The sequence below is a fragment of the Hippoglossus hippoglossus genome, chromosome 4 (genome assembly GCF_009819705.1).
Source record: "Hippoglossus hippoglossus isolate fHipHip1 chromosome 4, fHipHip1.pri, whole genome shotgun sequence".
Taxonomy (NCBI): domain Eukaryota; kingdom Metazoa; phylum Chordata; class Actinopteri; order Pleuronectiformes; family Pleuronectidae; genus Hippoglossus; species Hippoglossus hippoglossus.
This window is the reverse complement of record NC_047154.1, coordinates 8203477-8225202: the sequence shown is the minus strand read 5'-3', so window position 1 is coordinate 8225202 and position 21726 is coordinate 8203477. Positions and strand designations below refer to the sequence as shown.

The 21726-nt window shown below is 42.9% G+C and overlaps 1 protein-coding gene across 4 annotated transcripts in view; it reads left to right on the top strand.

Moving 5' to 3' along the window:
• Positions 1-20877, top strand: part of suco (SUN domain containing ossification factor) — a 42062-nt gene extending 21185 nt beyond the window's left edge. The window contains exons 4-24 of one of the 4 annotated variants that reach the window (XM_034584247.1): positions 200-507; positions 1377-1517; positions 1866-2046; positions 3610-3721; positions 4500-4627; positions 4900-4967; positions 5068-5175; positions 6619-6724; positions 8504-8524; positions 8732-8787; positions 9448-9539; positions 9919-9984; positions 10317-10400; positions 12693-12783; positions 12927-14303; positions 14676-14763; positions 14885-14989; positions 15630-15784; positions 15992-16083; positions 17113-17168; positions 17590-20877. In XM_034584247.1, the coding sequence (XP_034440138.1) occupies positions 200-507; positions 1377-1517; positions 1866-2046; positions 3610-3721; positions 4500-4627; positions 4900-4967; positions 5068-5175; positions 6619-6724; positions 8504-8524; positions 8732-8787; positions 9448-9539; positions 9919-9984; positions 10317-10400; positions 12693-12783; positions 12927-14303; positions 14676-14763; positions 14885-14989; positions 15630-15784; positions 15992-16083; positions 17113-17168; positions 17590-18165 (4011 nt within the window). In that variant the 3' untranslated portion in view covers positions 18166-20877. Of the gene's footprint in view, positions 1-199; positions 508-1129; positions 1246-1278; positions 1518-1865; positions 2047-3609; positions 3722-4499; positions 4628-4899; positions 4968-5067; positions 5176-6618; positions 6725-8503; positions 8525-8731; positions 8788-9447; positions 9540-9918; positions 9985-10316; positions 10401-12692; positions 12784-12926; positions 14304-14675; positions 14764-14884; positions 14990-15629; positions 15785-15991; positions 16084-17112; positions 17169-17589 lie in introns of those variants that run through there. The other 3 variants (XM_034584250.1, XM_034584249.1, XM_034584248.1) reach the window with 3 other exon arrangements.
• Positions 20878-21726: the final 849 nt, after the last annotated feature.

Genomic DNA, 21726 nt, shown 5'->3' with positions numbered 1-21726 from the left:
CATCACAGGAAACGCTTAGACACGTGAAAGTTTGTGCTTTTATTTTTTGCAAATTAGCCCAAATAAATATAATTAGTGCTTCAACCCACTCCAGCGAAAATGGGGGACACAATGTTATTTTGGTCGTCAGAGGCTGAAAAGTTTGGGAACCTCTGAGGTGTCGATGATATGTGAATATTTTTCTGTTTTCTCTCTCCAGACTGTGAATCCTCAGGAAGCTGAGGTGGAGGAGGCAAAGCCAGACCCAGAGTCTGACACTGTCCCTGTTGCTGCTGAGCCAGACCCCCAGAGTGATTTGAACCTGAAAACTGACGCCCATGACCAGGAGACCTCCACTCCAGAACCTGTTCCAGCACAGGGCCATGTTTCCACAGATATCCCAGCCCAAGCAGAAATCCACAGTGGCACCCCTGCTGCTCACCCCAGTCTGGACTCGAACCCAGTCACACCCCCAGATGAAGCTGAAAACACACCTACCTCAGAGAGTGCCGGCCCCGCCCACACAGGGTAAGCTCACATTCACTTCCTCACTGCAGGGACCTGGTCTCTGGCATTAGAAGTTGGCTATAACCACAGAACAGTCACACTGCTGAAGTGGAATTGGAAACCATAGAAAAAAATCTGTTCCTCTTACAGTGGTTAAAGCCAATTTCAAACGAATTCATTTGTTAAATACATCATTGTTCTCATTCATCTTTTTGTTTCGTAACATTTATTACTTTCATTTTTTGTTTTATTTCAATTATAATGTTTTGAGTGATTACAAACTGAAAGAAAAACTGGAGAGTTGGTTATTCACATCTCATGGAACTAGTGGCCAGCGCTGTGAACTTACATGGAACCGCTCATACATTTTTTCCAATGGACTTTGCAATTCAAGTTTGTGGGATTGTAAAAAAACAACTGTATGGACATGGAACTGTGACCAAGATGACTTCAGAGGAGCCCCGTCAGACCTGTGATGGAGTGGCCACCCGTTCAGGTTGTTTCGCCTCTCGCTGAATCGCTGCTGGGATGAGCTCCAGCTGCTCTGCTACCCTAAAAGGATAAGCAGCATAGATAATGGCTGGATGGATACTTAAGACGCGAAAATGTCCCATTCCATGGTGACATCTGTATTCCTTTCTCGAATTGACTGTCAACGTCAGGACATTTGAAGACGTACACGACACCTGCCCCGCCAGAGAGCGACTCTACATCCCTTTGTCCATCTTTCTCTTTCTTTTGCCCCCTCTGTCTCCTGCTGTTTTTTTTTTTTTTTTTTTTGATCGCACCTCCTTGTCCCCTTCTTTTCCTCTCTCCCACCCACCTTCCTCTCTCCTACTTCCCCCAGTGTAAGGAGGTGTGGTAAACGCCATGTCCTTTCTTTCCCTCAGTGCAGCGCGAGCTGCCAATGCAGGAGATGAACTCCCAGTAGACATCTTTGTCTTTGCTGAGCACTCTGATTCACAGTGTGGGGTCATCCCCCCCGAACTGGCAACCTGTGAAAACTCCCCTTTTGGCATCCCTCTCTTCAGGTGAGTATCTAAAGCCCAGAAGCCAATCAGAGCGCAGAGACAGGTAATCAAGGTACAAGTTGCACCTCTCTGCTGTGCGCAACCGTCGATCGCTGGCCTTGCTCTCCACTTACTTCTATTTTTTTTTTGTTTTTTCATTTCCTTTTTCCATCGTTTTGCCTGCTCACAACAAGGACTGTCAATGCTGTCAAATAAACTGTATATCTTTTTTTTGTAGGCACCATGCGTCCAACATTGCAATCCACTTATTTGTCTTCTTCTCTATCCTTATTCTTCCCTTCTCCACTATCTCTCTTCCCTCCAATTCGTTCTCTCTCCCCACCTCATTGCCCCATGTCTGTACTGTAGAGTGGACGAGGCTGTCATAGAACACCAGCGGTCAGACCAGGGATCCAGTTCTGGTCCAGAAGCAGAGGTCCAGTCTACACCGGGCCTTGTGGATCAGGAACAACAGCAGCAGAGGCTGGAGGATGGCCTGTTGGATTTGGACCAGGAGGGCAACACCTCCCAGCATCTGCAAGAAGAGCAGGTCAGCAGCTTGTTCCCAAGTGTATAAGAAGCGTTTTGAGCAGATTGCCATAGGCAGAGACATCACAGTGCTGAAGGTGTCATGATGAAAAATGTGACTGATAGAACTTAATCCATATAATCATTGGACAGAGGTGGAAGCTGTATTTTAATTGAACACAGCAGGGTCAACATACATGGCTCAGGTGACGTATTAGGGTGCTTTGACACCTACCCTGTCTGGTCCAGGCCTTCACACTTTTCAGTTTAGTCCGAACCCAAATAACAAGTGTGAAAGCGGCCTCGGACCATGGTCCAGACGAATGGACCAAAATTGAGTCCAACTAAATTACATGGTCTCGTTCCGGATCAAAGTGAACCATGGCTCTGTTAATTTGCTGTGTGAACATTTTTTGGGGGGGGATGCTTCGGAGTTTCGACCGACCAAAGAAGACGTTAATTGTTTGGTAGTAATACCATAGTGATAACACAGACATTAACGAAGTGAACAGAGCCATTCATTTTCTAAATACAAATGGAAAGACAATTTTTTCGTAAAAGTTAGCGAATGCAATAGTTAAATTGACCACATGCCAAAGTCAGACAACAGGCAGACATCGATCTACAAACCAATCAATGTCAACTATAGGTAGATGCAGCTTACATGGGTGATGATGAAAGGACGCACGTATGTCATACAAAAGTCTTTACTGCGCTCCCTAAATTGCAATGTAAAACCAAAACTAGCTGCATCAAATGTAAACAAGGTAAGGGACACAAACCTTGGTTCGGACAACGGTCCAGACTTTCAGGTGTCAAAACGGCTGTAGTCTGTAATTGCGTTCATTTGTCCACATCTTTTTGCCCAGTAAAATGTTGCATAAACTCATGGCCAGGTAAATATTCAGTGTGGGCACAGCTGCTCCAGCAAAGGGCAGCTTTGAATCTTTCATTTGGGAAATACTGAGTCAGCTTGTTTTTTTGTTTTTTTTTCAAGGATGAAGCATAATTAAAGATGATTGTTTCCATGGGGCTGTACCAGACCTTGGGGGGGGGGATTGTGTCCATTTCTCATTTCTGCATTATTTTGCTGTTGTGGCGCTAAGATCTGTTGACTAATCTGCATAGAGGCTGGCACTAACTGTTGATGTTTACATAAGAGATCGTCTGAGTCGGGTGATTTTTAAGGCTCAGACGCTTTTGTGAGGTCCAAAAGGGCGCTTATATAATGCATCAAAATATTATTCACAGCTCAATGCTTTAGTGGCCACAGGCTAGCTGACTACCACCAACTATTTCTCAGTGGTTCTAGCATGCAAGTCGTCGACAGCAATGTTAGCTATAGAACAAGTGACTAATAGCAAATTTTTTCCAAAACCTAGATTAATTTATGTAATCTGCAGAGAAGAACTCGTAGTTAAGTCGTCATGCCAATGAAAAAGATATTGGATTGCATTCTTTATGATATTTGAATTTAACTTAGTTAACCCTGCTGATTGTTACTGGGATTAGGATACTAATGGTTGGTTTGCAGTTCAGGTCATTCTGCACCTGTGTGACTGTTACACCTGTCTGTGGTTTCCAGGCAGGGGACATCAACGTTGCCAAAGAGGCTGATCCCTCCGTGCCCAGCAAAGAAGATATCCCCACCTTTGACGAGTGGAAGAAACAAGTCATGGAGGTCGAGAAGGAGAAAAGTAAGTGCAGTCATCATTAAAATGCCCATTTTGGTACGTATGAAAGGCACAGCATAAAAAAATGAATGTCGTGTCCAAATAATTACCTCCGCCAAGGAAGGTATGTTTTCATCTGCGTGTGCTTGTTTGTTTATTTAGCAAGATTACATACAAACTACTAGGGGTGGGGCATGACTCAAGGAAAAACCCATAAAATTTGTTTGCGGATCAAAATCAGGGGGTGGATGCTGTCATTATTTTTCACTTTCTTTAACATTGCGAGAAATGGTGCTGTGCATTTTTGATTATTCATAAGGGGACTGTTGGGCCTTGGTGGAGGTATAAACTACTGAGCACCCATCCAGTTCTATTTTTATTTTTAGGTCCACAAGATGCTTCAGAGTTTTTAGTCTCGCAAAGCTGTGTAACTCCAATATTATCCTTGATGATATTAATCTCACTTGGTGATGCAGACACAGATATCATCATTGCTTTTGTAGACAAAGTGTCCTTTTATAAGCTGCATCTCATCTTGTTGTTTTTTGAACATTGTCTACCTCTATCTGTCTCATTTGCTTCCTTCCTCATGTTCTATTCATGTCTCTCTCGCGCTCTCTCACATCTCTCTCTCACATCTCTCTCTCTCTCACATCTCTCTCACATCTCTTTTTCCCTGTGCACGCAATGTGCATTGGTCAGCAGAGCGTGTGTTTATGTGTGTTGCGTAACCTCTCAACTCATTGCTCGCAGGCAATGTTCTTTTTCCAGTCTCTCTAATGTAACCCTCCCCTCTACTCAGGTCAGTCTCTCCACACCTCGACCAGCGGCAGCCCCCATCCAGTGAAGAAGGTCCAGAAGAACTTTAAGAATAACTACGCATCTGTGGAGTGTGGAGCCAAGATACTGTCTGCCAACAACGAGGCCAAGGTTAAACACGCGTTACTTCCGTCGCTGACACACAGACACACACATTCTCACACAGCAAAGGATACAGAGGTCGTTCTGTCATGTTGTGTCAGCAGATGGATGAGACACATTTTACATTTAAGTTAAACATTTAGTTTATTTGGTGATGTAAACTATTAAATTTAGTTAATTTGGTGATGTTAACTTAAATAGCTGTTAAATAACTAAATATAGTAAGTGATTGTGGATGCTAATTCACTCACTCGTTCATTTTGCCTCGGTTTCCTATTCAGAGCACTTCAGCAATTCTCATGGAAAACATGGACCTTTACATGCTGAATCCTTGCAGCAACAAAATCTGGTGAGTACAATGAAACACACCCATAATAGACAGTTCATATAGAACATAGCTATATTTCAGTACACCTTTGAATGAACCTTGTGTTTTAACCTCTTTGCAGGTTTGTGATAGAGCTCTGTGAGCCTATTCAAGTCAAGCAGCTGGATATCGCTAACTTTGAACTCTTCTCATCAACACCAAAAGACTTTCTGGTGTCCATCAGTGACAGGTATACTCCCTTTTGTCTTTTTACATTTGCACACAATCCCTCATACACTGGCGTTACATTTCAGACTGAATCTGCATTTTCTCATAGGTACTGTGGTTGGTTTGCGACATATAAAAAGCCCCGATCACACTTTGTGACCCCATTCAGACCTGGTATCTGTCCTGAGTGGTCCAATCCCATGTGGTCAGCAATAAGTTCAAGTCTGAACTCACCGAAATGCGTCCTGAGATCAGACCCCATTTAGAGATGGTCTATCGACACATTGCTTTCACTGTGCGAACGCAAATCTGTCCTGGGCCACATATGAAGTACTGCCTACTCAGCAGACGTCCACTGACCTGCTACACTTTCATAATGAATCAAACACATTTTTATGCTTCTCAGTGACCATATGTTGATGTGTTTACGGCTACAATATCAAGACTGACCACCACATAATGATTGATACTTCTCTTAAATTGGTCAAATCTTTATTCACTGCACAGCTGCACGAAACTCATTCAGCCCCTCCTGATTCCTCTTTCTCTCTCTCTCTCTCTCTCACTCTCTCACTCACTCACACTCTCTCTCTCTCTCTCTCTCTCTCTCTCTCTCTCTCTCTCTCTCTCTCTCTCACTGACTTGCTCATGCTGACACACGCGTCACGCACAGAAACACGGTCACATTAGACACATCTGTAAATTCCGGCTGGTTAAAAAAACAACACAATTTTGTCTTTTTTGACTATAGAGTGGAGAAGTGAGATCTGATCACAATTGGTCACAGGAGACCCATTCGGGACATATTTTAATGCCAGGGGTTAACACATGAACTTAGAGCTGTCCACTTGTGATCAGATCTCTCAGGACGGATGTTAATACCAGTCCTGAACAGGGTCTTTGTGTGACAATATGCTAATTGGTCACAGTGTCATTCCCAGTGCCCCATTGTCGATGAATACACGTCACACTATACGAAGCTGGCAGTAAAGTAAAAGGCAACTGGATATTATCAGGGAGTATGGATAGAAGAAACTTTTTATTATTATATTGACCTTAATCATAGCTGCAAGTGAATTGACACTGCATTTTCTAACACAGATGTAGTCAGAATTATAACATCTATATAAAATGTAAAATTCACCAACATGAACCCTTGATGTACAATTTATTGCCACCAAGTTAAACATTTAATTTGATCAAGTTGTGATTTTGGTAAATCACCTCCTCAAACAGCAGTATCACTAGTTAGATGTCTTTTTTTCCCTTTATTAACAGCTCAAACTTTGGTATTTTCAGCGTCCTCTCGCACCACAACTCATAGATCGTTTATCATGGGAGCACAGACCTCTAGTCATACATTTGACATTTGCATCCAGCCTACGATAACATGCTAGATTTCCCTGTAAGTGCAGTGTGGCCCTCAGACACACACATCTTACTTTTTCATTTGCTCCGTTTGCAGATATCCTACCAACAAGTGGGTAAAGCTGGGTACTTTCCATGGCCGCGATGAGCGCATCGTCCAGAGCTTCCCACTGGATGAGCAGCTTTACGCTAAATATGTGAAGGTACGCCCTTTTTCTTCTCACTGCTACCACAGAAAATTGATGTCTGAAGGAGAGCGAATGATTAGCAATGAATTAGTTCTTCCTGCAGAGTTTAGTATATAAATATCCACAGAGATGCATTGATACACATGGCTTAAAGCTCAGGGGACCTTCTTATGACTTCATGGTAAATTAGCCCTGCTCTCATTGCTGCCGGTCACCCCCTCCCTCAACTGGATGAAGAATGTGCGAATGACTGTCAGGGTTTCTGCTCATGACTGAGTTGTACTTGTAAGAACTTGTAAGGGTGGATACACGTAAAAATATAACATGTTACAATTCTTCCTTAAAATGTCTTAACCTATGTTATATTTTTTGTGAACTTGTGTACTTGCATTATCCAAAATGTTTCCAACAATGTTCAAACCCAGAGATATTTGTGGTTTTATTCCAGGTAGCTGGACATTTTATTTTGATCGCCTTTTAATTTCTTCTGCTTTACCCGTCTCTGCTATGGCTTCCGGGGCAAATGGCTTATGGGAAAGAAGAAAGTGACCGCTAGCCAATTGGCTGTTTTTTCCTTCCACTGTTTGTATTGGTCACTCGTAATGCATCACAATTATTCATTTCCTATGTAATGTGAATAAACTTTATACATGACCTCATCCGTGAACAGGGTTTGCCGCAGAGTCGCATCGTGTTGGTTTTCTTGGACAGTGATGGTGAAGAAAACAACTCCCATGATCCCCCGCTGCTTCACACTCTTTTGAAACGAAAGGATTGCAATTGTTTGTCCTCTGCTCCCAAAGATTAATTCAAACATTAGATTTTCAAGCATTTGAATTATAACTCTAAACTCAATCATTTCAAAACCCAGTTCACCCAGTTTTCAGTTGCTACTCCTCTCTAATTAAGTTGCTCTACCACCTACTCTTGACTGCAGGATTTACAGTCATTACTGCCCACAGCTCTTCATCCACAATTTCTCCCAAATTAATAAATTTCATTTTATAATGCAGCATAAATATACAAGACGGACATCCATTCCTTTTTGTTTAGTGACATACAGTACAGCCTCCTTGTTGTTGAATGTTTTGTTAACTGTATTTATTCAGTCTTTTCTGGTGTGTGTGTTCCCTTCTGACTGAAACACTCTGTGTGTGTCAGTGAAAATAATGTGTATGTGTTGGGTTTCTTTTCATTTTTTGGTGTCAGTTACTGTTGAATAATCTGAATTTCAGTGTTTGGTGTGTTGTAATCAAACCGTCTGTGTTTTTGTGAGCTGTCCCTCTCCCCACACTCCTGCCTCCTAAATCGTCGCTGTGTCTTCACTTGTTCGGCAGTTCGTTTATGCTCAGATGATCATCCTTTTCATGTGGTGACTGTGGGTGTCATGTGTGGGTGCTTCCTCTGGGTCATGTGTTCTATCGTGAAAAAATGTTTTTTATTACATAAACTGGTTTTGTCTCGAATGATTCAGGATTATCTGCTTCAGCTATCTCTCCGAGTTAAGCAGCTTCTAACTGTTGTACTATGTCTTGCATCTGTCCTCAGTTGGTCTTCGTCTGTCCCTCTGTCTTGCTTGCTCCTTTTCTTAATCCACTGCTTTGTGTCTTGCCTGTGGACTTGTTACAGAACATTGATGTGGAACATGTCAGCAGTGTGTTTGTCTTAGGAAAGAGCCAAACTGTAATCAGATTCCTGACTTGCTTGTAGCTTGAATCAGTCTTTACTCATTTCTTTTTCTTGTTTTTTATTTCTCTCTCCTTCTGTCCTTCTCCTGTCTTCCTCTCGCATCAGATGTTCATCAAGTACATAAAGGTTAGCACTCTTTTCTCTGAGCTTTGGCACAGCATCTTTAATGCATGCGAAAGATATAAAGACATTTAAACGTGCACACAAAATATTTGGTGAAAGCTTGGTACTATTAGTATTAATCTTCACATATTTGGTAGATTATGGGTATATGGATTGGGTTGTGAATGTGTGGATGTTTTCACGTTAACCCTTTGTCCCTTTTCGCCGCAGGTTGAACTCCTCTCACACTTTGGATCAGAACACTTCTGTCCCCTCAGTCTCATCAGGTAAGATAGAAAGTAGCTCTTCCCAATCCAGTTTCTCTTAATAGGCCTGCCTGCTGATTTAAAAAAAATCTAAATTGGAATGAAATAAAACAAAGTGAAAGATTTCCTTGTAAGTTTTGAACAAGAGAGCGGCTCGGGACACCTGAGAGAAAACTAACTGAGCCCAACCCGACGGGCATTGGTTGTTTTTTTTTGTGTCTGAACCCGACCGGAGCCCGAGGCAGTAAATATAAGCTGCACTGAGTTTGTGTTTCCCTGTTCCGCAAATGAGCCCAGTCAACATGACTGACCTGAACATGAATATCATTTCAAAGTTTTTCTGCAAACCCAGCTCGACTTATCATGTCTGGACTAGGGGGTCTCACGGGTTTGGTATCCACACTATATTATACAACATATTAGGAATATGTTTCAGGTGAAGAAAGACACTGTTTTATCTTTCAGAAGGTAAAGTTTCTTTGCAGAAGAACTCACCCAGGAGAATTATCAAGGTTCTTTATACATGTCTCTGTTCTTTGCCGAATATACACCCGCGTGCGAGCAAACACACACACACACACACAAATACTCCTCTTCTTACTGTGTGGTAACAACCACCCATAACCTTATCTGTAGGTTGGTTTGTTTTTGTAACATAGTGTGGTTGTGTGTTTTGTGTAGGGTGTTTGGTACCAGCATGGTGGAGGAGTATGAGGAGATAGCAGATTCCCAGTACCCTTCAGAGAGACTGGAGTACTTGGATGAAGACTATGGTGAGTTGGTGACAAGTTGCTCAACTTCCTTTTCAACATTGGTTGCAAATCATCTCTTTACTTTACAACAAACAGAAGAAGAACAAGCACAAACGTATAGTTAAGCTGCATCACCTGACTGAACAACACATGTGCTGTAAATCCTTGGACCCTGAGAGGAGTTGTCCTGTAACTTAGTCACCAAACACCTTGGACGAGAGTTAACCATTAACATCAGCTGTCTTTTAATGCGGAGTAACCATTTCCAGTCCTTCTATTCTGGGCACATTGTTTGATAATTTTATGGCAAAATTCTATGAAAGAATAACTCGTATCACGTTGAGGCTGATGTAATTTTATTCTGTTTTATTTATTGTGTTTTATTTTTCTTTGTCTTCAGATTATCCTCCTGGTTACCAACCGTCAGAGGACAAGGGCTCAAAAAACCTGCTTGGCTCAGCGACCAGTATGTACATGTATATCTATCTACACTAATAAGGACTAAATGGTGTAAAATATATCATAACAATGCAGCTGAAATCATGAGAATATAAGATTTAATTGTGCTGAAACTGAGATCCATCTTGATAATTAAGATCACCTGCACAAACTTGTACTCTACTTGGAAATGTCCTCACATAGCCAAGATGTCCTCACTCTATAGGTCTGAATCTCAAACTAAAAGATAGAGAGGTACAATGCAGTTCAGAAATGCAATGTCAGAGAAAAGCAAAATGGAAAAACAAATGTCAAAGCTTGTGGCTCAGTTGAAATGTCTCTTGTTTCATTTTCCTTTAGACGCCATCCTAAACATGGTGAATAACATTGCTGCTAACGTGCTGGGCGGCAAGTCGGAGCTGGAGGGTGGAGCACAAATAGCAGGTAACATTACGTCCTTGTTTTCTGTCCTGCTTCACCTTTACATCCATATTATAAATGTCCCTATTGCTGTTTTTTTCACCTGAATCTTGTCTCATCTTTCTGACCTAAGAAGTCAAAAGTCTGACAAACATTTCGACTGTCTGTGCCTTTAAAGTTATCTTTGTGGGATGCTGCATTTAAAACATTTATCAGTATAGTATTCAAATTTAATTTCCTAATTCTGCTCAGTTGTTATGTTTGTGTCACTGACACAAACATAAGTTGTTTGTTGAAAGAGTTTTGCTTCTCAGTTTTATACTGATATTTTATATTTCTTTAAGCAGCCACCCCTCGTAACTGGGCAATATGAGGAACAACTGGTTTACCCTTAGGCTACAATTAATCCTTTCTAGGTCAGGACATCACACAAAGTAACTCTCAGTTCTTTAATCATGAGTCACACATCCAGTTTGACCCCATAACGTTCTCATTCCTGCAGAGCATTTGATTGGTTCAGTCGTGGTTTGTAGGTTTTGTATATTTCTATAAATCTACTTTATACTCATTTCACTTTTGAGCATGAAAACATGAATGGAAGCTATAGGACCAGTGTTTTGCAGGAGGAAGGGTTCACCAGTTGAACAGAATGAGATAAAAGTAGAAAAAAACAATTCCGCAAACTAGAATTCCTCTCGCATATCTCAGCCAAGGCCCAACAGTCCCCTTAAATTCTGCACCAAAGCCGTCATGATTGTTTGGACATAGTTCTAAAACTAGATCTAAACTAGAAGATTCCCAACTGAAACCACATTATCTTAGCTACACATCGGTGGGAGATACAAGTTTGTTTCCCTATTTGTTACCATACAGCAGTTTAAAGAAGCCTACCCCCTTATTAATCCTCATTTAAATGTGTTCTGGATTTTTTTTTGCATTTTTATCCACACTCGTTGATATCAGTCCCCTACATGTACCTCATATTTTTTCATTGAGATCTATGAATTATTCTCTGAGAAAATCTGTGAAAATGTCATTAAATGCATTGTTAAAGAAAGTGATGGAAAATCCTGGATCCCCACCTTTGTTCAGATCCACACTATTTGATGGATTCTTTCTTGGTTTATGTTTGTCCAAATTTCATGGAAATCTGTAGTTTTGGTGTAATCATGCTGACAAAAACCAACAGTAGGTGAGGGGTGAGAACGTTGTGATGACCCAGAGTTGCGTCCAATCAGTGTGTCCATATCTCTCAAAAACTGAAAAGGCAAAATTATGGCCGACAACTGTTCCACACAGTGTTTATGAATAGAATAGATTAATTCCAATGATTAAGTCTTTTCTTGAGAAAATGTACAGAACACGAGTTGTTCTTTCACAGATCTTATTGTTAATTCCTCAGTAATCATTCCACACTCACGGAAGAACTCAACTTTTCTTTTCTTCCTGTGCGCTGGTTGTTCTCACTTTACAACTGCTTTTTGTCCTCCTCCCCTTGTCTCTAACCACTGGCCCTCCCACATATTGTATAGATTAACTGCTTCTAAAACTGGGTCACTGTACCGTCCTTCTGTAAGGTATGAGCATATGTATGGCCTGAATGTTCATGTGTATAAGTGCTGAGAGAGCCAGATGTTTATTTGGCTCTTGGCAGGAGGTCTGCAGCAGCGTTTCAGCAGAACTTTGGCTTGCTGTGTTTTACTTCTTGGAAAAGAGCTCGGATGAATTGGGCCTGTGACGCCGAGGTTGCTCCTCAGCCTGTTCACCACACGAGTTAAAAAAAAAACACAACTCTCTCACTCAGCTTTTCCCCAGTGGCAACCGGATTTAACCTTCTTCTTATATTTTGTTTATACGCGCTGTGCTTCTCTTCAAAATAAGTGTAAGAATCTTTGTAAAAGCTGAGAACACTCAAAAACGCGGATTGAAAGATGAAAATTGAAACCCTGAACTGTCATATATGAAGTTTACATCCTGTACAGTTGTTTTCAAAGGAGAAACTCTGTAGTGTCTAACTTCCTGCTGCCTTTCTGCAGTAAAAGTTCTCTTCCCCTTTACACCCACAAGAGTAAAGGAGAGGGTGTACGAGAGAGCACGATTATAACTGGACTAGACTGGTTCCCTGTATTTCTGACTTACCCAAACATGAGCCTGCCAGCCACACAGTCTCAGGAATGAGGTCTCTGTTCTTAACTACAGCCACATAGGACCTGGGGAGAAGTTTGCCAATGCCGAGATCTGTGGGTCTGAGGCAGCTGTAAAGTTTGATCAGTCTTCCCAGTTTGTTAATTGTTGTTGTATGTTTTTTTGTCAAAGTACCAGGTAACACAACAACAGAGGAGAATGAAAAGAAGGGAACTACTGAAGTTAAAAGTACACCAGCTGAAACACTTCCCGACCCTGCAGAGTAAGGACAAACAGACAAACGAAGCACCATGAATGTGAATTTATTTATTGATCATACAAGGTGGAGCAGTTACATCACTTTTCCTCTATTTTATTCCCAAAAAAACAATAAAGTTCTTTGTTGTTTCCCAATCTTTCTTTCAGACTGGAGCCTGCAGAACCTGAAGACCCTGTAACCCAGGAGGACTCGAACATCTCCAAGGACTCCTCCACACCCTCTCCCTCCTCGTCCGACTCCCCTGAGGACAGACAGATTGTCACTCTGGTAGAGGAGGAGGACGACGAAGAGCCCAGACAGTCAACTGTCACCCTTATGGAAGAGGAGGGCGAGGAGGAAGAGGAGAAGAGGGAGGAGGAGACGACGACGAGGAAGGAGGCAGACAGGAACCAGTGGGAGAGCCAGAAGTACTGTCCTTTCGCTTCGCTCTCCTCTCTGTCTCTGTCTTGTATGGCCACTCTGCCGGAGCTGCTTCACCGCTGGTGCTCGGCCAGGCTGGCGAAGGGGAGGCTCCGCAGCCTTCGGCGGAGGCAGCTGAGCGCTCAAACACAGACTCGCGCTGCTGCAAACACCCCTATCCTCACACACACGCCGCCAGTAATCCCTGTCCCTGTCCCTACACCTCCACAAGACGCCCTTCCCCTCACAGAAAAAGCTCCAGAGACTGAGCTGCCTAAGGGCCAAAATGAGGACAAATCTCTGGGTGAGGTGCACACCACCTACACACATCACATGCCTGATGCACTTACTCCAGAGATCAGCATCCACCTGGAGCCGAGTAGAACCTCCACCATCCCCTCTCACAGTTTCTCAGACATCCACAGTTCTCTGACGCGGCCGACCCCCACGCATGAGGAGAAGCTGCTACCTCCCATCAAAGACGCAGCCCTGAACCCTGTCCCTACACCACCCCTCCATGTTGCCTCTATCCCAGAGACGCAGCAGGCCAGCAGTGCCAGCCCCTCCCTCACTGTCAGCTCTCCCTCACAGCCTGTGTCCCCTGAGACGGCCTCTCCTGGTGTTGTGGTTCCTCCTGTCAAGGAGCAGCCCGTTCAGCCTCTCCCCACTGCATCAAGGCCTGAAGACCTGATCCCCCCTCCCACTGAACTGCCAACATCGGCTCTACTCACTGATACTCACACAGATGCTGTAAATTCAGGCACAGACAGCGGGGACTCCCAGAGACGCAATGTCCAGGCATCTCAGACTCACGGGGAGCAGGGGGAGTACATCACTCAGACCGGAGAACCCTATCGGGTGGACGACACAGTGGACGAGGACCTGTTGAGCGCTAATGGGAACAGCAATGTCCACCGTGCCGCCACAGACTTCTATGCAGAGTTGCAGAATGGGGGAGACTACAATGGCGGGGGGGGGAACGGAAATGGCATGTTGTTGAACGGGGGAGCGGTGCATGGCTCCAGCCAGAAGGAGAGCGTGTTCATGAGGCTGAACAACAGGATCAAAGCTCTGGAGATGAACATGAGTCTGTCTAGCAGATACCTGGAGGAGCTGAGCCAGAGGTAAAACCACTGGACACAATGAGAATGATTTAGTAATAACAACTGCAGGTTGCTTTTTTTTTAAACAAAGCTGCAACTTGTAAAAAATTACACTAGAACTGTAGTCAACCAAAGAAAAACTTGGTTGACTGAAATTGATCTCAGGTGGAAAAAATATATAATTTAGTTTTACTAAGTTAAAACTTTTTTTATGTGTCTGTCAGTTTGGAGCAGACTCAGAGTAAGTGTTCAATAATTGTTAAATAAGTGAACAACATAAGTGAGACTGAGCCATCACGGACCAGGACATAATGACCAAGCAATCAACTACAGCCCTAGTTTACCTTGTGTAAATTGCTGACACGTTGTGGTTTTTTGATTTGTCTCGTTCAGGTACCGTAAACAGATGGAAGAGATGCAGAGAGCGTTCAATAAAACCATCATCAAACTGCAGAACACCTCCCGCATCGCCGAAGAGCAGGTCAGTTTGTATTCACTCAGTCAGACCAAGAACAGTTGACCTATGCACAGTGAATACCTGCGAGTATTTGGTAAGATTGTCTGACAGCTCAGTATCTGTTGTCTCCTCTGTGTGTTTCCAGGACCAGAAGCAGACAGATTCCATCCAGCTCCTGCAGAACCAGCTGGAGAATGTCACTAAACTGATGTTAAATCTCACTGCTGCCGTCAGCCTGTTGCAGAGAGAGGTAACTTCCACATAAGCCATTTTCAGACATGACACTGCAGATAAAGTCCGGAGAATGGGGTTCGGACTTTATCCGCAGTTTTCTTTTCATTAGCAGTCGTAGATGTTGGTGATATTACTGAGAGAGAGAGAGGGAGATAAATCACTAGGCTGTGTACATATAGAAAGTACATGATGACATTCACATGCAACAACATTGTGGTTCGTTTTACTTCAAGGAAAGAAATGAAACACGAGTTCCAGTATATTGCAAATATTTGATTTATTCCCAGAATAAGCTTTTTTTCCGCTGCAGCATGAAGATCAAATTTCGCCAACAGATTCTACATATTCACATGCAGAATCTGTTTATAGAGATTATGCAGGTATAGAATCGGCCATTTTTACTGACTTGAATGACTTAGTGTTTCCCAGGATACAATTTTAGCCCATTTGGGGGTGGGAACTTTGCAATAAGATCATATTAGCACATAGAATGTACAACTTGCTATTGACTAATGTGGCACTCGAGTCGTCCCTTCTCTTAAAAAAAGAGATGGTTTTAATACAGTATGCAGGCTATTGCTCACAAAATGCTAACATTTCAGATGTATGTGATTTCCCCAGCTTTTGATTTAGCCTGTTGACGTTTTCCTCCGCAGGTGTCTGATCGTCAGAGCTACTTGGTGGTCTCTCTGGTTCTGTGTCTGTCTCTGGGCCTCCTGCTGTGTCTGCAGTGCTGCCGCAGCTCCTCTCCCAGCCCCAGCGCCACTGCTGCTGTGCTGCCCAAGAGCAACCACTACCCCAGCCCTAAAAGGTTTGCCGCTCACACACACTCCTTCTGGTGTAGACGGGACATTTTATCTCTGTGTGTTTGGCTTTTGATTCATGAATTCATTTTTAAGGGATTCCACCACTCTCAGATCTGTCACTGAGCTCCCACACACAGTAAAACTTATTGGATCACTTCCAGACTTCTCACCTAAAGCTGTCATTCCTGATGATATTGATATTTCCTTGTCAGATGCTTTTCCTCTTACGACGACATGAGTCTAAAGCGCAGGGTTACCTGTCCGCTGGTTCGTTCTAAGTCCTTTCATCTGTCCTCTACAGAAGGTAAGACACACACACACACACACACACACACACACACACACACACACACACACACACACACACACACACACACACACACACACACACACACACACACACACACACACACACACACACACACAGCAAAATATTTCTCCTTCAATTTGCCCTCGCAGCTTCTCTGTCTACTGTGATTCTCCCTCTGTATTTGCCATTAGAACATAAGCAGCACTGAGACTGGATATTACAGTCGTAGATCATGGCAAAGATTGCATTGTGTGGACCTGTTTCAGTGTGGATCTTACTATATAACTGTCCACATCCAAGCACTGCCCACTCTTTCTTCATTCTTGCTTTTTCTTTCCCACTGTCCCTCTGTCTCTATCCTTCCACTGTCTCCTCTCACTCATGTTGCCATGCTCAGTGGCTGATATCCCTGGTTGTTCCTGCTGCCTCGAGCAAGATAACTCCTCAGGGAGAGGCTGGTGTAGGCAATACAAGAATCAAGTCCTTGTCTCATGAAACTTAAAACTCCCTCTGCTGTTCATTATCCCTCAAGTGTGTAAGTGTGTGCGTGTGAGGTCCAGGTATTTCTGATGTTGTGGGGACCTAAATCAGTTTACACAGTCACATAACTTAATTCATTACATTAAGCTAGGTTTAGGTAAGGCAAGTAGTAACTGTAGTTAAGGTAAGAGTAATTCTCTGAAGTCATGGAGACATGTGTGCGTGTGTGCATGTGTGTGTGCATGTGTGTGTGTTTGCCCTTGAGGCTGTCATTGCCAGCTTGTCTCCACATGCAGGCTTAAGAGTGTGATAATAGAGCACGATGCTTCGCTGGCTCATTGTAGACGTTTGCAAGTAGTAATTAACAATAAGTTAAAACATGATGATTACTGTGATTTAGGCTTAATTCTATATTTTAAGCAAAATGATTTGTGCTATAATTTATTTATTGAAACTACTTGCAAGGTCACGTCACGCTTGTTACATGTATGTATTCCTGTTTGCCATTCCATCATTAACCTGGCCCCTCTCTCCCCTCCCCAGTAGGTCCAGATGACTTGTACATTGTAGAACCTCTAAGGTTTTCTCCAGAGAAAAAGGTACAGTGTCTGTTTCCGACTGCTGCTGTTGGCCGTGATGGCCACCTTACTTTTTAAGTGCTGTGTTGTTTTTCTAGTGTCAGTCCAGTGTGTACAATACGTTCAGCCCCCCTCCACATAGCTGATATGTCTGTTAACCACTTCTTTGCTGACACTGTGGACATCCAGAATTATGTATCCAGATTAATATCGCAGATCCGCTGTAAATACTTTGTAGATGAGAAGTTTTTTTTGAAATCCTAGAATCCACCATTCCCTTTCAAACGTTCCCACCATTCTCTGACCCGTTTGTGGGACCTCAGTGTCGAGCACATAAGTGATTAACATGACATTGTATTATTACATGAATCTTGTCTTGCTTTAAAAGATTAATGTTCTTCTTTTATCATTTTCTTCCTCTCTGTTATGTTTCCTTCTGTAGAAAAAGCGTTGCAAGACAAAGTCATTGGAAAAGGTTGAGACTCTGAAGGCATCTAATTCCTCTGCTTCCCTCACAAACGGGGGTCCTGTGAGTAACGGCTTCCACCCCTGCCTCCCTGGGCCAATCCCGGCCCTCCTCCCCCCTCCTCCCCCGCTTCCTCCTCTTCTTCCTCCTCCCCCACCACCAGTTCCTCCCCCTCCCTTCACGAAGGAGGTGTCGTCGTTGCCCACGTGCGCCTCCAAGGAGCTCCTCTCCGAGACCAGCAGCTGCTGCTCGTCCATCCACTCCGAGGAGTCCTACACGAGCTGCCTCCCCCCTCCCTCCCCCACCCCCACCTCCGACCGCTTGTGCAACGGCCACGGCCTAAGCATCCCCCTCCAGCAACCCCCTACCAAGTCCCGTCAGGAGAAACGCTCTGTGAAGCGGCGGAAGTCGCGACAGACAGAACTGCAGTTCCCGCACGTTATGACCGGGGACAGCGTCGCCTCTCTGCCCAGCCTGCAGCAGCTCATGAAGGGAAACAAGGAGATCAGCGTCGGGACCATCGGAGTGACAGCCGTCACCGGACATGTCTGAAATAATCACACTTCACTTCGACACAACTTTCTACACACACACACACACCAAGGCTATATGGTAGCGGACTTACAAGGAGAGAAGGTCTTACTGCATCCCAAAGAACCACTTTTCCCGCGTGCACCCGGGCGCACCGTGGAACTGACATGGCTCTGGCAACAGTAGTTCGACATCATCCAGTCCTTATCCACTCCTGTCAAAGACCTGTTTACGGTTACGTGCCTTTATATCTGTTCCAGACCTTTTTATTGCTAAAAGAAAACCTGAAATGTAAAGAATAGTTGGAGTGGGCAGAGCGAGAGAGACTGTGGTGGGAGTGACTCATTGATACAAGTCAAATCCATTGAAGTGTGTTCAAGATATTTGTTTTTTTTTTCTAATGGATAAGCACATTGGCCTCAACTCTACGTTTCTTCACACACCAAGAAGTATCAGGCTGCTCCTTTGGGATGAAAACTGTAGAGCACCACAAACCTCTTCTTTTATCCTTCTTTCATTCTCCCTATCATTTTTGATCTTATCCCTTCTGTCTTGGCATTGCATCCTTACATGACTGCAGGTGTTCGTACAGGACCAGTGTTAAACGTCTCACTCTCTGTTTGTCTCTGTCAGTCTGCTCCGAAACAACCGTCAGAGCTGAATGAAGAAAATGTCTTTGCATGGAGTGAAACTGTTTGAATGTGTTGGTCCTTTCACTCGTGTGTTCCACTAAACCTCAGATTACAAATACAACAGCAGCAGCCTGTAGATCTTTACGAGTCCTCCTCGATTTAGTTTGGGCTGGGCCCGAAAACCTTTGATCACACAGCAAATTGAGAGAAGTTGTGCTTTTTATCAGTGGATATTGTGACTGTGAGGATGCTGGATATTTACAGCGAGTGTCGACAGGCTAGAGCGAAGCTGAACTTTATTATTTTTCTTTCATATTCCGATAACTGAGCCATGCTCCTCATGTTACAGATGTGCTTTGTTTGAATTATTGTCACAACTAGTATGTAAAGTTCTTATTTTCCTCCTGCAGTGTACTGACTGAGGACACTGGGTAGCAGAGCTGAATGTTTACACTATTGACACACACACACACACACACACACACACACACACACACACACACTACTGGGACCCTGTAGTCAAGACTGACAGACCAGTTTTATTTATCTATTTATTTATTTAAATGACTTCAGATTTCTCTGAAGTAGGCACTGGTCCGACAGTTTCCCTTCCCTGCAGTGTCACAGTAGTTTACCACATGAGTATATTATAAAGAAAATATAACGGTGAATATACTCAGCGGTACTGACGCACGGTCACGGTGAATGGCTCAACCACATGGACCTTCTCTCTTCTTTTTATTATTATTTTTTCTGTATTTTACCTTGGGCTCTGACGTTGTAACAGCCCCGAGCTCTGTTTGCCTGATATGTCAGACGTATATATCAGCAGTCACATGTACCTACAGCACCCTATGTTCCCAACAAGATAACGGAGTATTGATTTACATGTTGGTCGAGATAGTCACGCTGCTGCTCTTGTATTAGTTCAGAGCTGCTGGGTGGTTGGAAGGAGTGGAACGAGCTACACGGAGTGTGTCTTCTGCGTGCTTGTTACTGTGTCGTCGTTAGGATCATCTAACTGATTTTAACTCGTGATTTCATAACTCGCCCTCAACAGCATTGAGTTTAATATTTAAACGCAATGCGGGGTGATCAGAGGTTGAAAAAAGAGATTAACTTTTTGTTTTGTTTTTAAATAATAAAATCTAAGCAATCATTATCTGTATGAATGCAGTCTCTGATTGGCTCTGTGCGGTTGGACTTGTTGTAGGCTTTGACAGTGATGGAGAACTCTCTTCTAACTTTACTCTCATGTCACCTCCTGACCAGCTTCTCTTTACATATCTTCCTCTGCCGGGGTCACCTCTGAATCTTTTGCACGACGTTCTCTGTGACTGTGAAGAATATTTTTTTCCTAAATGCTTGCTTTTATCAACCACTCTAACATTTTCCCATTAGGGACTTGAAATGCTTTATCCCTCTGAAACACCTGCTTCTCTCACGCGCTCATCTGTCTTCGCAGCCCCGCTCTCGTCATGCACCCGACCCGACCGGTCTTTTAGTCACTCATCACTGCTCTTTGGCTTTTTGTGTTCACCCCACCATGAATGGTAACGTGCTCTGCAAAGATAAGGACATTGTTGTTAAATAAAGGGAACACGGTAAATGATTAGGAACACTATTAATTTGATTCTGTATGTTCCACAAGCCGAGCTAAATATGAGGTGTGTTGTTTTTTACCCTCTTTGAATGTGTATGATCTTATGTTTGTTTGTGTAAACCTGTATGCATGTGAGAATCTTGTTTTGGTGTTGATCTCATGTATGTGTGTGCAAGTCTGTGTTATGAGAAAGACTACTTTAATGAATCTACCCAGACACATAACACAGCGACTAGGGAGAAAGCCCACGGGGAGAGATTCTTGGAGCTCAGTGTGCACTTTGTATGACTCCTCATGCCTTTTATTTTTCGTTTTTTTTTTTTTTTCTACCTGACATGTAAAAGTGCTATCTTTTTTCTTTTCTCTCTCTATCTCTCTTTCTCTTTGTGATTACTCTGAAGAGCTGCACAGTATTTTTGAGCAGGAGTGAGTTACTGCAAAAAAAATGTAGTGCCATTAGAAACTGTGAATTTCTAAATAAAACTTTTGTCGTCTTTCGCTTCGCCTTGACTTTTATTATGTAAAAGTATCTTTGACATTTTTAACATTAGTCCAGCAAGAAAAAAGTTAAATGCATAAACTCAAGTAGGAAACTGACACAAAGTTAAATTCATTCATTAATTGTATTCTTTATTTGAAAAGGGACAATGTGCATTATTAAACATTCATACAAATGTAAATGCACATAAGTTAGCTGATTTGCTAATTTTCATTTGCAGTCTCTTTGCCAGATGTTGATGGGCATCCTGCAGTGATAAAATATATAGTGCAACAATAAAACAATTGGAGCATTAACTGAAAAGCATACACTGAGTAGACAGCAGCCATTTGCAGCTAAATAAAGTCCTGGTAAACTTATCAGAGTTATATTGTTGCTTCTTAACGCTACATTTAAACAAACGATACAATGAGGAACTATAACAGATTGTGGACAAGATGCCTGCGCTTTTCCTGAGTGGGGTTGTGCAGCGCCCCCTGGCGGCACATCTAGTGGTTCTATTTGTGGTAGATCTAAAGTTGATCAAACCAGACAGGAAGAGGAGCTTAATAATTCATAATCTAGTGCACCTCTCAAATGCAGACTAGGCAGTTATTTTTGGATATGATGACGTTTTTCCTGGTAAGCCTTTTATATTTGGGATGAAAGCAGAATGGCTTCTTCTCTGAGGTGATAAACCGGCAATAAACTGACCTTATAAAAGACCAAGAGAATAACGTGAAGTATGAATTAAAGGTCGGAGGCCAGTTTGTGTATCTGCCTTCATGTGTTTTTCATATATATATAAAAAATGACAGTTTGTATTTATACATTTCATATAAGATGCTTCGGCTACTTAGATGTATGTT